Source organism: Symphalangus syndactylus, chromosome 14 (assembly GCF_028878055.3).
Source record: "Symphalangus syndactylus isolate Jambi chromosome 14, NHGRI_mSymSyn1-v2.1_pri, whole genome shotgun sequence".
Taxonomy (NCBI): Eukaryota; Metazoa; Chordata; class Mammalia; order Primates; family Hylobatidae; genus Symphalangus; species Symphalangus syndactylus.
In genome coordinates this window covers 40,144,075-40,157,073 of record NC_072436.2, presented here as the reverse complement: position 1 = coordinate 40,157,073, position 12,999 = coordinate 40,144,075, and the positions used below count along the sequence as shown (strand labels likewise).

Below are 12,999 nucleotides of genomic sequence, written 5' to 3'. Positions count from 1 at the left end.
AGCACCCTCATAGCGTAGTTTCCACTTATGAGTGAGAACATGTGATGTTTGGTTTTTTATTCCTGAGATACTTCACTTAGAATAATGATCTCCAGTTCTATCTAGGTTGCTGTGAATGCCATTATTTCATTCCTTTTTATGGCTGAGTAGTATTCCATGGTGTATACATACACCACAATTTGCTAAGAGTCTTCTTTAAGAGGAGGGTTGATGCTGGGGATGCTAAGCAGAGGAGACTTTGGGATTGGGGATTTCCAAACCTGATTGATCATGCAATTGCATGGAGGACTTAAAAAAAAATCATAGACTTTTGAGTTGGGGTGGGGAAGAATCTCCCACAGGTGATTCTGATGGTCACAGCAGCATCAGCATTATCTGGAAACTTACTTGAAATTCCAGTTCTTCAACCCCACCCAAGACCTACTGAATCAGAAACTCTAGAGGTGGATTCTAGCAATCTGTGTATTGCTAAATACACAGGTGATTCTGATGCCTGCTCACATCTGAGGACCACCAATCTTCAGTATTTATTAGTAATTCTATTTTTATTCTATATATTGGAGTCATGAGTTCCATTGCATTTACCACCTAATATGTTGTAGCCAGCCTTAAAGGTGGCCACTAGAGAATCCCAAAGGCAAAGCATTCCCTGCGTCCCACTATTTAGGCCCTTGTGTATTTCTTTCTCACATGTCATCAGAGTTAGTCTATATGACCACTAGAGTACAGCAGACTGATGGTATATCAATCCTGAGGCTAGATTTTGAAAGACAAGGCTTCTGTCCTGCTCTTTCTTGGATCACATGTCCACTTCCATGTCATGAGAACACTCAGGTATCCCCATGGAGAAGCCCATGTGGAGAGAAACTGAAGCTTCCTGCCGACAGCCATTAGGAACCCAAGGCCTCCAGTCAGAAATTAGGCGACATTGTGGATGTGGATCCTTTGGCCTTAGTCAAGATTTCATATGACTGTAGGACTGGTTGACAGCTTGACTATAACCTCATGAAAAACCCTAAGCCAGAATCGCCCAGCTATGCAGCTCTTGGATTGCTGACCCTCAGGAATAGATGTCTGAGATAATAAATGTTTGTTGTTCTAAACTTCTAAGTTTGGGGTAATTTGTTAAATGGCAATAGAGAACTAACACTAAACTCTTATTCTCACATCTGCTTTGATAAATTCCACTCTTGGTCATATAGGTGTTCAGACAGGAGACTCCTCAGAGAATATTTTCACAGCTAGAGAAGAAAGTGGAATTTCTTCTTCTTCTTTTTTTTTTTTAACGGACTTCATTTGAGCTGTAAATCTGCCTCTAGCACTGACACTGAAATTTGGTGACACATCGATTCATTCTTGGCATTTTAAATGTGTCTATGATAAAATCTCCTCAGGGGATCCTTTCAGAACTGAGTTGGGAGATATCAGAGGCACTCCTTTAAGTCCAGTAGATGCTTTATTCTGCTTTGGCTGGACATTCTGGCTGGGACAATGGGTCAGCCTGAGGGAGAGGTCACATGGCCTTTTCTAGAGACAAGTCAGAAAGAATGGCAGTTGCAGGGGATGGGGAGTAGTAGTTGAGGCTGGTGAAACTTCCCTTCCTGTAAAAGAAACAGAGAGAGAGGCTAATTGGGTCTTAGTCTTTGCATTTTGTATATGTATATGTATGTTCATGCATGTGGGTTGTTCTTTCCATTTACCATCTTAGAAGTCTTCAAAGAATTAGTGTCCAGGACCACTGGTCAAACATTATACCTTTTGTTCATTGCTTTCCCCCTGGTTGGTATTTTCTTGTATGGAAAGGGAGCTACAGAGGAGGGATCACAGAACTGGAGAGAGGGGCAGCAAACATTCTGAGTCTCTGAGGACTAAGGCTGGTCCACGAGAAGCTGGCCTGGGTCTGTGAAGGAGATCTCAGGTCTCAGCTCTCAAGATTTTCTTCTGGGATTCCAAGACAGTGTCCTCTGCTGCTTCTTTCCACTGGCTGGACTCTGCCTGTAATTCAGGCAGGAACCACCAGGTGGAGAAATGTGTAGATGACATCCTGGGAACACACACACACACACACACACAGACACACACACAGACACACACAGGTTCATTCATAACAAACATTGTACATTTATGAAAGTTAGTTACCATTAATTCTCTCCTGGCCTTTGTTGCTTCATCTTTAAAGTGAAAAGGTTAAGGAAAGTGATTTCTAATGTCTGCTCTGAATTTCTAGGATTCTATAGTACTGCAGTTATAACAAGTCTTCTTTTACTTTTTAAAAATGTATTGCAGGTCCTTAAGGTTTTGGGGTCACAGCCATGTTCCCCATTCCTTCCTTTCCCACAGTTTACTTGAGCTCTCTTTGAACATCACCTACCACACAAAGTCAGTTTCCTCAACTTCTCTTTATTTTAAAAATGTCTCTATATTTTCACTTACCTGTTTTTATTTCTTTCTTTTTTTTCCCTTAATTTTGGACACAAACTTTGTGTGCTTTCTTGGATTTCCTCAACTGCCTCTATGTTCTCTCGTTAGGTGCCCAGACAATTCTGAGTTTTCCCTCCTTTTCCAGGCTTGATCACACCATGGGCTTTGGTTTCGTGGTGAATGGGAACTGGATGATGCAATCCAGAAGCCCAGGGGGATTTGCTCACTGTTGGGTAAATCTTGATTGGTGGGAAATGGGAGACTGGAGGAAGATGGTCAGATAAATCCTCATCCTCCTTCCTGTGGACGCTTTAAGGTATTATTTCTCCTTGCAAATCCTACAGAGAAGCCCAGCATGTCAAGCAAGCATGTCTCATGAGTGACCTGCTGTATATCTGTGATGGTTAATTTTATGTATCAACTTAACTAGACCATGGGGTGCCAAGGTGTCTGGCTAAACATTATTTCTTGGGTGTTTCTGTGGGTGTGTTTCTGGATGAGATATGCATTTGAATCAGCAGACTGAATAAAGTAGATTGCCCTCCCTAATGTAGAAGTTTCAATCAATTGAGGGCCTGAATAGAACAAAAAGGCAGAGGAAAAGTGAATTTGCCCTCTGTCTAACTGCTTGAGCTGGGACATCAGTCTTCTACCTTTGAACTGGAAGTTACAGCATTGGAATTCCTAGTTGTCAGGCCTTTGGACTTGGATTGTAGAACTATATTGCTGGCTTTCCCAGTTCTCCAGCTTGCAGATGGCAGATCTTGGGAATTCTCAGCTCCATAATCACATGAACCAACTCCTTATAATAAATCTGTCTCTCAATGTGTCTCTCTCTGTGCATCCCCCCCATTCTTCTCTCTCTCTCTCTCTCTCTCCATGTATAGATATATAGGTCTATATGTGAGAGATCTATCTCTATATCTATGTATCTATCTCTATCTCTATGTTGTATTAATTCTGTTTCTCTGGAGAACCCTGACTAATACAGCATCTTTGCAGGTTGGTGTGAAGTTGCCATTAGGATAGCAATGCGTTTCATCACAAGGCCTTGCATCTGCACTTGCCTTGCTTCCATTTATTCCTCATTTTCACTGTCCTGAGCCTGCACTCTTCCCCCACATAAAATGTCAGCACTTCAATCCTTGCCTCAGCCTCTGCTTTCTATAGGATCTAGGCCAAGACACCTGGCCTGGGATGACAAAGTGTCCCTCACCTTTTTAGGCCAATTATGCCACTTGAGTTCTCCTTTTAATCTTTTTCTTCCTCCTCCATATTTTATTAACCATCCTTCCATTGTTTTGAATCTTCAACTTCTCTCTCTTTCTCTGTCTCTAGATTCTTTCCTCTTAGTCTATAAACATTCTCAAGTATGTTCATGAAAAGCCAACATTCTCTTTATTAAAAGTATTTAACTCCATCTCTTCATGAACACATTTCTTATAAAAGTGCCCTTACTGCCTGTATTAGTTTTCTAGGGATGTCATAACAAAGTCCCACAAATTGGGTTGCGTCAGACAACAGAAATTCATTCTCTTGCAATCTTGGAGACCTGGCTTACAAAATCAAGATGTGGCAGGGCCTTGCTCCCTCTGAAGGCTCTAGGGGAGGATACTTCTTTGTCTATTCCAGCTTTTGGTAACCCAGGAGTTCCTTGACTTGTGGCTGCATCACTTCAGCCTCCACCTCCATCTTCTGTCTTCTCTCTGTATGTTGGTGTCTTCACTGGGCATCTTTCTCTCTCTTACAAGGACACAAGTCATACTGGCTTAAGGACCAATCCTAATGACCTCATCTTAACATGATTACACCTGCAAAGACCTTATTTTCAAATAAGGTTCTATTTCTAGATACTGGGATGGGAATTTTGACAATTTTTGTGTGTGTGATTTAACCCATAAGACTGCCTTAATGTCCTTACTGCTAACTAATTCCTTGGCTTTGTGTAGTTAGGTTTCATTCCACAGGTTTCTCCTTGTATGGTTCCCATGAAGGTCATCAATGCCAAGCTCAATGGCTTTTACTCATTCCCCGTCTTTGTGACTGTCCTGCAGTGTTTGTCATGATTGCCTTTTCCCTCCTTCCTGAAGCTCTCTACTAACCTCACATCCCGGTTACTGTGCACACCTGTGGCTCTTCCTGTCTTTTAGATTGCTCCACATGTGCCCTCTTCTCTGACTTTTTCTTCATTCCCCATCTCCAATTCAAGGTTCATTTTTAACTTTGGGGCCTTGGTCACATTCTCTTCTTTCAACACGCTATTCTCTGGCCTCCTCCCGACCTTCATGCATCAGTGCTCTCTTCTAAGTAGGGAACAGATATATCTCTCTGGCCTGTCTCCTGAGCTCAGGGCAAGCATTGCCACCGAAGAGCCTCAAAAGAAACATATCCCCGTGTATCCCAAGCACAAGACATCCTCTTTACTTACACAAACACACACACACCACCCCCAACCCCATACTACCATCTATCCATTTTCTATTTTGCGTGTATCTGTGTCAGTCTTTGTGATACTGCTCAGAGACTTTTACAAGTACTTGTGGTAATTTGAATGTGGATAGACCCCTGAAGGAGTAGGTGAGATTAACCCAGTGAATTGTGGCTTATTGCCATTATTGTGACCCAATCTTTAGATTCACCCTGTTGAGGCCTAGAGAAGTTTGATCTACACTCGATTCCATCATCTGAGACCCTCAAAGCAGCAGCAGAACAAGCATATATATGCAGACAACTTAGGGGTATTAGTTTTGTGGACTGCATATTTGTGTACCCCCAAATTTGTATGTTGAAACCCTAACTACCAGTGAGGTGGTATTTGGAGATGGGGCCTTTGGGAGGCTATTGGGTCATGAGGATGGAGCCCTCATGATGGGATTAGTGCCCTTGTAAGATAAAATATGAAACTGCTTGCTTCCTCTCATTCTCATTCTTTCTCTCTCTCTCTCTCTCTGCCACGTGATGACACAGCAAGAAGATGGCCACCTCCAAGCCAGAGAGAGGGCCCTCGCCATGCTCCTGACCATGCTGGTTCCCTTCAGCAGCATGTGAAATAGATGTTTGTTGTTTAAGCCACCCAGTCGTATAGTATTTTTGTTATAGAAGCCTGAACTGACTTGACAATTAGGTAGCTCCAGGCCTAGTTTTAGATCAAATGAGGCCTAGAGGCATCCTTGGATATCTTTTCTCTCATAGGTAAATATATGATCTTTACATTAATTCTGCATTTTTTTTCCCAAAGCCCCTGGTAGAGAGCCTCCCAAATAGCCAGCTTCCTGTAAATGTAGCTGAATGGTGGAATTTGCCTGGCTGCTTCTCTTAGTCAGGACGCCTGAAAAACTGGCACTAGAGGATCTGTAAATGGGGAGCTGCTGCAGCTTCCTCCAACTCGGCTCCCAGATCCTTCATTCCCCGCCCAGCCAGATAGCATCCTAAGGCTGATGTTTAGGATTCAGCATTGAGGTCAACTCATGATGAGCTGCTTTGAATCCTTCATTTCATTGATGGAGGCAGATATTCTGAGACATTAAGGAACATTCCCACAGTCCCCCAAGGTCTTCTTATATGGCACCTGCCTTTATTTACTTTCTTATTAGAAAAGATCGCATCATTCTGAGATGGCCATTCCTGGGATGGGCAGAGGGGGCACTCTTTGTGCCCCCTGCCTGCAGTGTGTTGGTGGAGGATACAGTCCCATCGCACATTTTCATCCTGTGACTTTCACCCACAGCTCTGTGGAAATGCTGCCTGGAAGAAAAGCATATCAGTGTATCTTTGGAGAGGTTGTCGTGGGTGGATCCTTGGGGTCTAGAGGTCTCAGCAGAGAGATGAGGGAAAGAAGGAGTGTTCAGGGATAGTCATGTATTGAGAAATCCAAGCCTTTGTGTGGGTATGTCCTGTGTTCTTATGGAAGCCAAGAATTCGCAACTATTCTCGAGGACTCTGCTTGGACCTCGTAAGGATCCGTGCCTTCCTGGATAGCTGAAAATTGGTGTCAGTCACATTTTCAACAGCTTTTATTGGGTGCCTGCCTCTGCGTCTTGTATTGTCATAGCAGTTTACACACAGGAAGCCAGACCAGGAGTGAAGAATTTATGTCATTTGTTATTTTCTTTTATTTGTGTATATGTGTGGGTGTGGGAGACTGGGTGCTAGACATGAGCTGAGGTCCAGGCTAGGCACAGGGAGCTGACAGCTGCAGTACATGCTAATTGGTCTGGGAAGGCCTTTGGAATCTAGGGAATTGGCTTTCTGAGCCGAGGCGGGTCCAGGCAAGGAGGCAACAGGCTGCTGGCATCACAAAGGGACTGGGGACCTCCATGTACCCAATATCTAGGTCTCATTACTCGGAGAAACATTCTCAGCTCTTGGTGACCTTGTCCTCCCTCAACATGATACTCACTGCATATGGACTCATTCGACAATTGCCACAAAGGCTTTGGCCTCAGAGGCACTTTAAGGATGTAACAGTAGGAAAGGGAGGCTTGGGGAGCCAGAGAGTCACCCACACAAAGCCCCACACGTGTTCCTAGCAGAACCAGGATACACACCCAGGCTTCCTGAGGCCATATGTCCTCCCTGTGGCTGCCTGGTCATTCCCCTTCACCTAGCAGCTGTCTTGCTCCCATGTAGAACAGCAGGGCCCAGTGGCCACCTCCACCTCACCATTTCCTCCAGCTCTGTGCTAGAAATGATGCAAGCAGGAAAATCATTTGCTTGTGGACCTACTATGTGTCAGGCACCTGCTGAACAGTAGCATTTGATGCTCTTGACGGCCTTACCAGGTCGGCACTGATCTGTTGATGCTGCAGTTGAGTAGCTTTAGCTTAGAGAGGTTAAATAGCATCCTCAAAGTCACCCAGGACATGCTGTGCTGCTGGAGGGGCTGGGATGCATCATGGGAGTGTGACCTCCTGAGCATGGACCGCATGGGCTGCCTCGCAATCAGCATGGTGAGGTGAGATGAGGTGAGGTAAGCTCGCAGCCTGGTGCCAGCCCTCCCACAACCAGAGCTGGGCTGCAGCAGGCTCTGCCCCAGCTTACCTGGGCAAGAGAGTGAGGACTGCACGGCTGGTGAGTGATACATGGAGAGCGTTGCCGCCTGCCTGACAGGCAGAAGATGAACAGCTCCCCGTTAAATCTCACTTAATGCTGATATTTATAAATTTATTCAGCTTGTGTTTACTGAATCGAGAGAATGCCTAATAACATAACGTGCTTCAGCTCACATGTTCCCTACTAATGAGAATGCAAGTATTGCTTAATTTTTTTTTAACATTTCATTTGCTTTCCACTCACTCCACCCTGTTCTGTTGTTGTTGGCTTAGAGTTTAATCTGTTGCTAAACACCGGGAAGTTTGGGCTTCTCGGATGTTAGTGAGGAGAAAGCCAAGGTGGGTCTGGGGCAGTGGCTGGACCAAGGCCTCCAAACTGTGCCCTGTCCCATATGCAGTGCTTGGTGGCCATGGAGTTGGCATATCCAAAGGATGGGCCTTACTGAGGGAAAATGAAAGTCCTGGTGTCCTCTGCTGTATTTTGGGATGGCTTCATGCATTGGGTCAGGGTTGCAGTATTATAGGGGCTTTGGGACAAAAAATTTAGAGTAGAGCAGTGTCTTTGGCTTTGGACAGACAGGAGGATGGACAGAATGACCAAGGAAACATAAGCAACATTTGTGGGGTGTGGTATAGCTGTGTGTGAGGATGAGTGTGTGTGTGAGAGGGGTGGAGGGCTTCATCTCTACCTTCGTTTAATCTGCTTACTGAGTTATTGTTGTCGTTGTTGTTTTTTAGAAAGCCTTTCCCTGGCTGCCTATCGCCCCAAAGTCAGCTGTGCTGGCTGCTGCAGGTTCAGTTCTGGGGTACCTAGGGCAGCCTTCACCAGGCAGGAGGAGCCCTTGGAGTGGGGCAGGGAAACAGCAAAGAGATCAGCAAAGCTCATGAGGGTGTTTGGAAATGCATTTGGCAAAGAAGTGAGGTTGGAGTGAGCTGAGATGGTCTGTGCTGGGCTTCCTTGGGTGGGGTGGGTGGGAGAGGGGAATGAGGGTGCCTGGCCTCAGAGGCCAGGTGGACAATGAATTGAGTGGGGAGGAGGAAGGCCGTGGAGAGGCTATCCAGTGAGGCAGGACCAGGATGGGGGCACACAGGGGATGGGAGAATGGAGGGAGACTAAGTCTGATTCAGGGGAACAAAAACAGAATCTGGGATGAAGCAGTAGAGGAACTGAGATGGGATGCAGGCCTTCCACAACCTTTCCCTCCCCATCCCACCACGTCCTCTGTTTTCCCAGCTCCACATTCTCACATTCTATATCCACCCAGCACTAGATTTTCTTTTCGATGTCTCCTTTTCCTTTTCCTCTCCAACCAACCATATTGTGGGACTGAAGCATTCTTTCTAGTTCTAAAAAACATATAACCTTAAATATAAAAGTTGGGTAGAATAATTCATACTTTCCCCTCAAATGTCCTGACAAATCCAAACTTATAGATAAGCTATAAATGCTTTCTTATAATTCAGCTGATTGTCCACCTACCCACGCCTGTGTCCCGTCCTTGTGTGCTGGCTGGAGGAGACACTGTGACAAGTGAGACCAGAGTTCCCGCCCTGACCCCTCAACCTTGGATGAGCTATGGGCCTCCTGGGGCCTCATGACCAAAAGCTCTGGGCCTTCTAGCCCTGCTCTGGAGGGCAGCACACTGTGGTCTGGGCATCTTCTGCTGGGCTGGCAGAGCAGGAGGCAGACCAGGCTGCTGGAAGTGGCAGCTCTAGGGCAGTGCTCTCTGCCTTTATCTGGTTTGAGAGGCAGGACAAAGCTGTCTTCCATGGGGCCTGGCATCTTAGGAAAGGGACTCATGCCTTTTGACATTATCCAAGAAGCTGGGATAGGGCTGGGTAGGGCAAGGATGGAGGCTCCAGCCAAACACCAGAGGCCCAGTTTTTCTCAAGGGCAGGGAACAGATAGTGTACCAAGTTTCAGTTCTGCCCATTGCTGGGTTCGTGCCTTTGATAGAGTTCTCTCCCTGTCTGGGCATCAGATTCCCTGTCCCATTAAAAGCAGATTGACACTGAATAACTAAGGCAACCTCTGCAATTCCATCTATGGCCAAATTTCCAAGACCACCTGCCCAGACAAGCCTAAACCATGGTGTCTTTGCCAACACTGTCCAGACCTGCAGGGGCTGACACGGGCACCTCGGGAAGAAGGGCAGCTTTCTTTACCAGGGCCCAACATATTGGGGTCCCTCTAGTTTCCTTCTCTGAGGGTTGGGGCACAGGCGGATCACGGACATCAGAGGGCTTGAGTAGCAAACACCTATTTAAGGAGTGAGTTGAGAAGACCCAAACACAACCTCTGCTGCTGCCTCTTGTTTCCCGTCCCCCCCACCAACACATTCAGTCCTTTCCATGTGCAGCCTATATCCCCATCCACACTGATACCTCCAAGGCCTATCAGGATGGTCAGCCATCCCAGCTGCTTCTGTCCCGCTGCAGCAGCAAGAACTTCCTCTGAAAGCGCCTCTGCATGCCTCCCTCTGGGCGCAGCTCTGTTTGGGGCTCCTTCAGGGGAGGGGAACGGAGGTTCATCCCTTTCTTTTGTGCTGCCTCTCCCTCCCACTTCCGCTCCCCTCGCTGCTCCAGTGACCTTTCACCCCTCCCTTGGACGTCCCTCAAAGGCAGCTCCCGTGGTTAATAACTTCGGCTGGCAGCCCCACACAAAGCCAGGGCCGGAAACCATTGTCCCGGGGACAACGGCCGAGCAGCCCAATAATGAGGTGGCCACAGTGTTGTCTGACATCCCACGTTGCCCTGGCAAAGGGGGAGGGGCAGCGGGGCTTGCCATGCCCTTGCCTCCTGGAGTTGAATTATTCGCCTCGCACATGGTGGTTCCTCCTTCTGAGGCAGCACCAGGCACCTGTGCCCTCCGGTGGCTGCATTTCCCTGGGACTGCATGCTGAGGGGATGTCACCCAGAGACCCCGACCCCCTCAACACACAGCACCATTACTTTGCCTCATTTTTTCTGCTCCTATGTCTCAGGGAGCCAGTCAGTACCGCATAGTAGGGCAATTGATCGGTTCTGGCTAATCCATAAGGGAGGGGAGATATCAGCCTGCCACCCAATGGGAGCCTGTGGTACTCTGGAAAGAGCATGTGCTCTGGAGCCAGAGGGCATGGGTTCAAGGTCTCCCTTCTACCTTTCTAGCTGTGTGACTTTGGGGAAGCTGCTTGACTTCTCTGAATCTCCATTTATTAATCTATAAAAGCAGAGGTGGGATGGGAGCTGAGAGGAGGACTCTCAAAAGCAACCTCAGAGGTGAATAACTGTGACTTCCAAGAAGTTGCCATGTCCTTGGCACTCTGGTGGGTCTGGGCATCTTCTGCTGGGCTGGCAGAGCAGGAGGCAGGCCAGGCTGCTGGAAGTGGCAGCTCTAGGGCAGTGCTCTCTGCCTTTATCTGGTTTGAGAGGCAGGACAAAGCTGTCTTCCATGGGGCCTGGCATCTTAGGAAAGGGACTCATGCCTTTTGACATTATCCAAGAAGCTGGGATAGGGCTGGGTAGGGCAAGGATGGAGGCTCCAGTCAAACACCAGAGACTCAAACTCTTTGTGAGAGTGTGGTAACTTCATGCTTTTGGGGTAGGTCCAGCCTCGTATTCCAAACTAGACCAATGACTGAGAGACGTAGTGTGTTGCCTGCTTTCCTCTCTCTCTCCACCTTTTGCCCTCTGCACAGTGCTGGGCACTCGGAAAGATCCCAATGCAGCGGTATGGTAAGGATTGACTGCTAACATCTGCAAGAGGTGCTCAAGCAGTTCTCAGCCCTGCTGCCCATTGGAATTTCTTGGAGAGGCTTAAAAGATACCCAGAAATTTTGACCTAATTGGTATGGGCTGTGGCATCAGGTAAAGAAACATTTATTTATATCCCTAGAAAATGAGCCAACTCAGACTTATTCCTGAGCACAGCCCCTTCCTTGGGGGAGAAACACAGTACATTTTAAGGCAGTCTTGATATTCTTAAATGTAGTATTCTTTATTACAGCTTTACTGTAAGTAATGATTTAAGTTTAGGGATAGTTTTTTAAAATTAATTTTATTGAGACATAGTTTGCACATACTATGATATCCCCATTGAAAGGGTACAGTTCATGAGTTTTGACAAATGTATACATTTATGTAACCACCACCCCAGTGAAGATGTAGAATAATCCACCATCCCAGAAAGTTCTCTTGTGGGCATGGGATTTTCGAAGCTCCCCAGGTGATTCTATGGTGCAGCGGACTCTGAGCACCATGGAGGCTCACTCTTAACAATCTCTGCTTTAGAATCTCAGAAAGGTTGTCCAGGACAGCACTTCTCACACTTTAGCATGTATCTCCTTGGATCTGGTTGAATGCCCATTCCATCCCAGAGTGGGGCCTGGAACCCTGCATTCCTAACAAGCCCAAACCACACTTTGAGGCTCTGCTACAAGTCTCTCATTTTGGAGGTGAGGGAAACGGAGGCTGAGAGTGTTGATGTGAGTGGCTTGCAAATCCTGATTTTAAAGCTCCTGGACTAATGACAATCATATCCCTTGCCCTTCAATCTCTTTTTCAATTGCCACCCTAACCCAGAATCCTAAACAAGAGGCATGGCCATGATAGTATCTCTCTTCTATTTCCCTTCTGAGTGTTGTCCATTGCTTCTAGCATATTCCCATCTTTCTTGTCCTGATCCAAGTCACCTTCCTGGAGAAAGGCCCCCTCCTCTGCCTGTTTCTGAACCAGCACATACCTTTTCCCTAACAGCTCCCTTTCCTGGTTCATTCCATTCCTTAATATGTATCAACTCAATTTAATAAGCAAGTGTTTATTTAGCAATAGAACTGGGTCAGACCCTATCATGCCCTTGAGGAGGAAGGCAAACTAGAAGCTGTGATTAAGTTAACAGATAAGACAATTAAATAACAGGATATATAAGTGAGGAGAGACCTTAGTGACTGCCCGGCTCAGTTCCTCATTTTATAGGTAACATTTAAGAGAAATGACCCTCTCCTACTTTCAGCAAGGAGGTGCACATAGCATAGACCCATAGAAGAGGAGGGATCTGAGAAGGAGTTTGAAAAAAGTGTAGGAGAGGCTGTGAGAAAACAAAGCAGGTATCTGGGTGAGGGCAGGAAGGAGACATTGCGATGGAAATTGGGCCCCATTTTCTTGGAGGATTGGGAAGAGGACCTGTGGACTGGGTGGCCCGCACAACTGCCGTAAATTTAGGCAGTTTTCAAGCAGATTGACCTTCCTGCTGGAACATGACAGATGAGGTGAGGTTCTCCTCTATCCAGGTCTGTCCTTAGCACCTTATGCAGGGTTTAACCTCCATGGGCATAAACAGGGTGTGTATCTGGGGTGGTTTGGGGATTAGGTCCCATGAGCCCTGGGACCTGGAGATGCTTGGTCTAGAGAAGGGAAGGTGTTTGGTCTGGGAAACATGGGGGTCATGTTTAATATTAGATAGGCAGTCACATGGGATATTTAATTCACACTGTGGAATTTAGAGAGAGGCAGGTTTCACTTCATCTTTGGGAAGTACTAGGTTCTA

The 12,999-nt window shown here is 46.6% G+C and overlaps 1 protein-coding gene across 1 annotated transcript in view; it reads right to left on the bottom strand.

The window, feature by feature from the left end:
* Positions 1–464: 464 nt before the first annotated feature.
* Positions 465–12,999, bottom strand: part of LOC134732386 (uncharacterized) — a 66,349-nt gene continuing 53,814 nt past the window's right edge. The window contains exon 6 of the mRNA XM_063617039.1: positions 465–1,601. Within this exon, the coding sequence (XP_063473109.1) occupies positions 1,539–1,601 (63 nt within the window). The 3' untranslated portion in view covers positions 465–1,538. The remainder of the gene's footprint in view (positions 1,602–12,999) is intronic.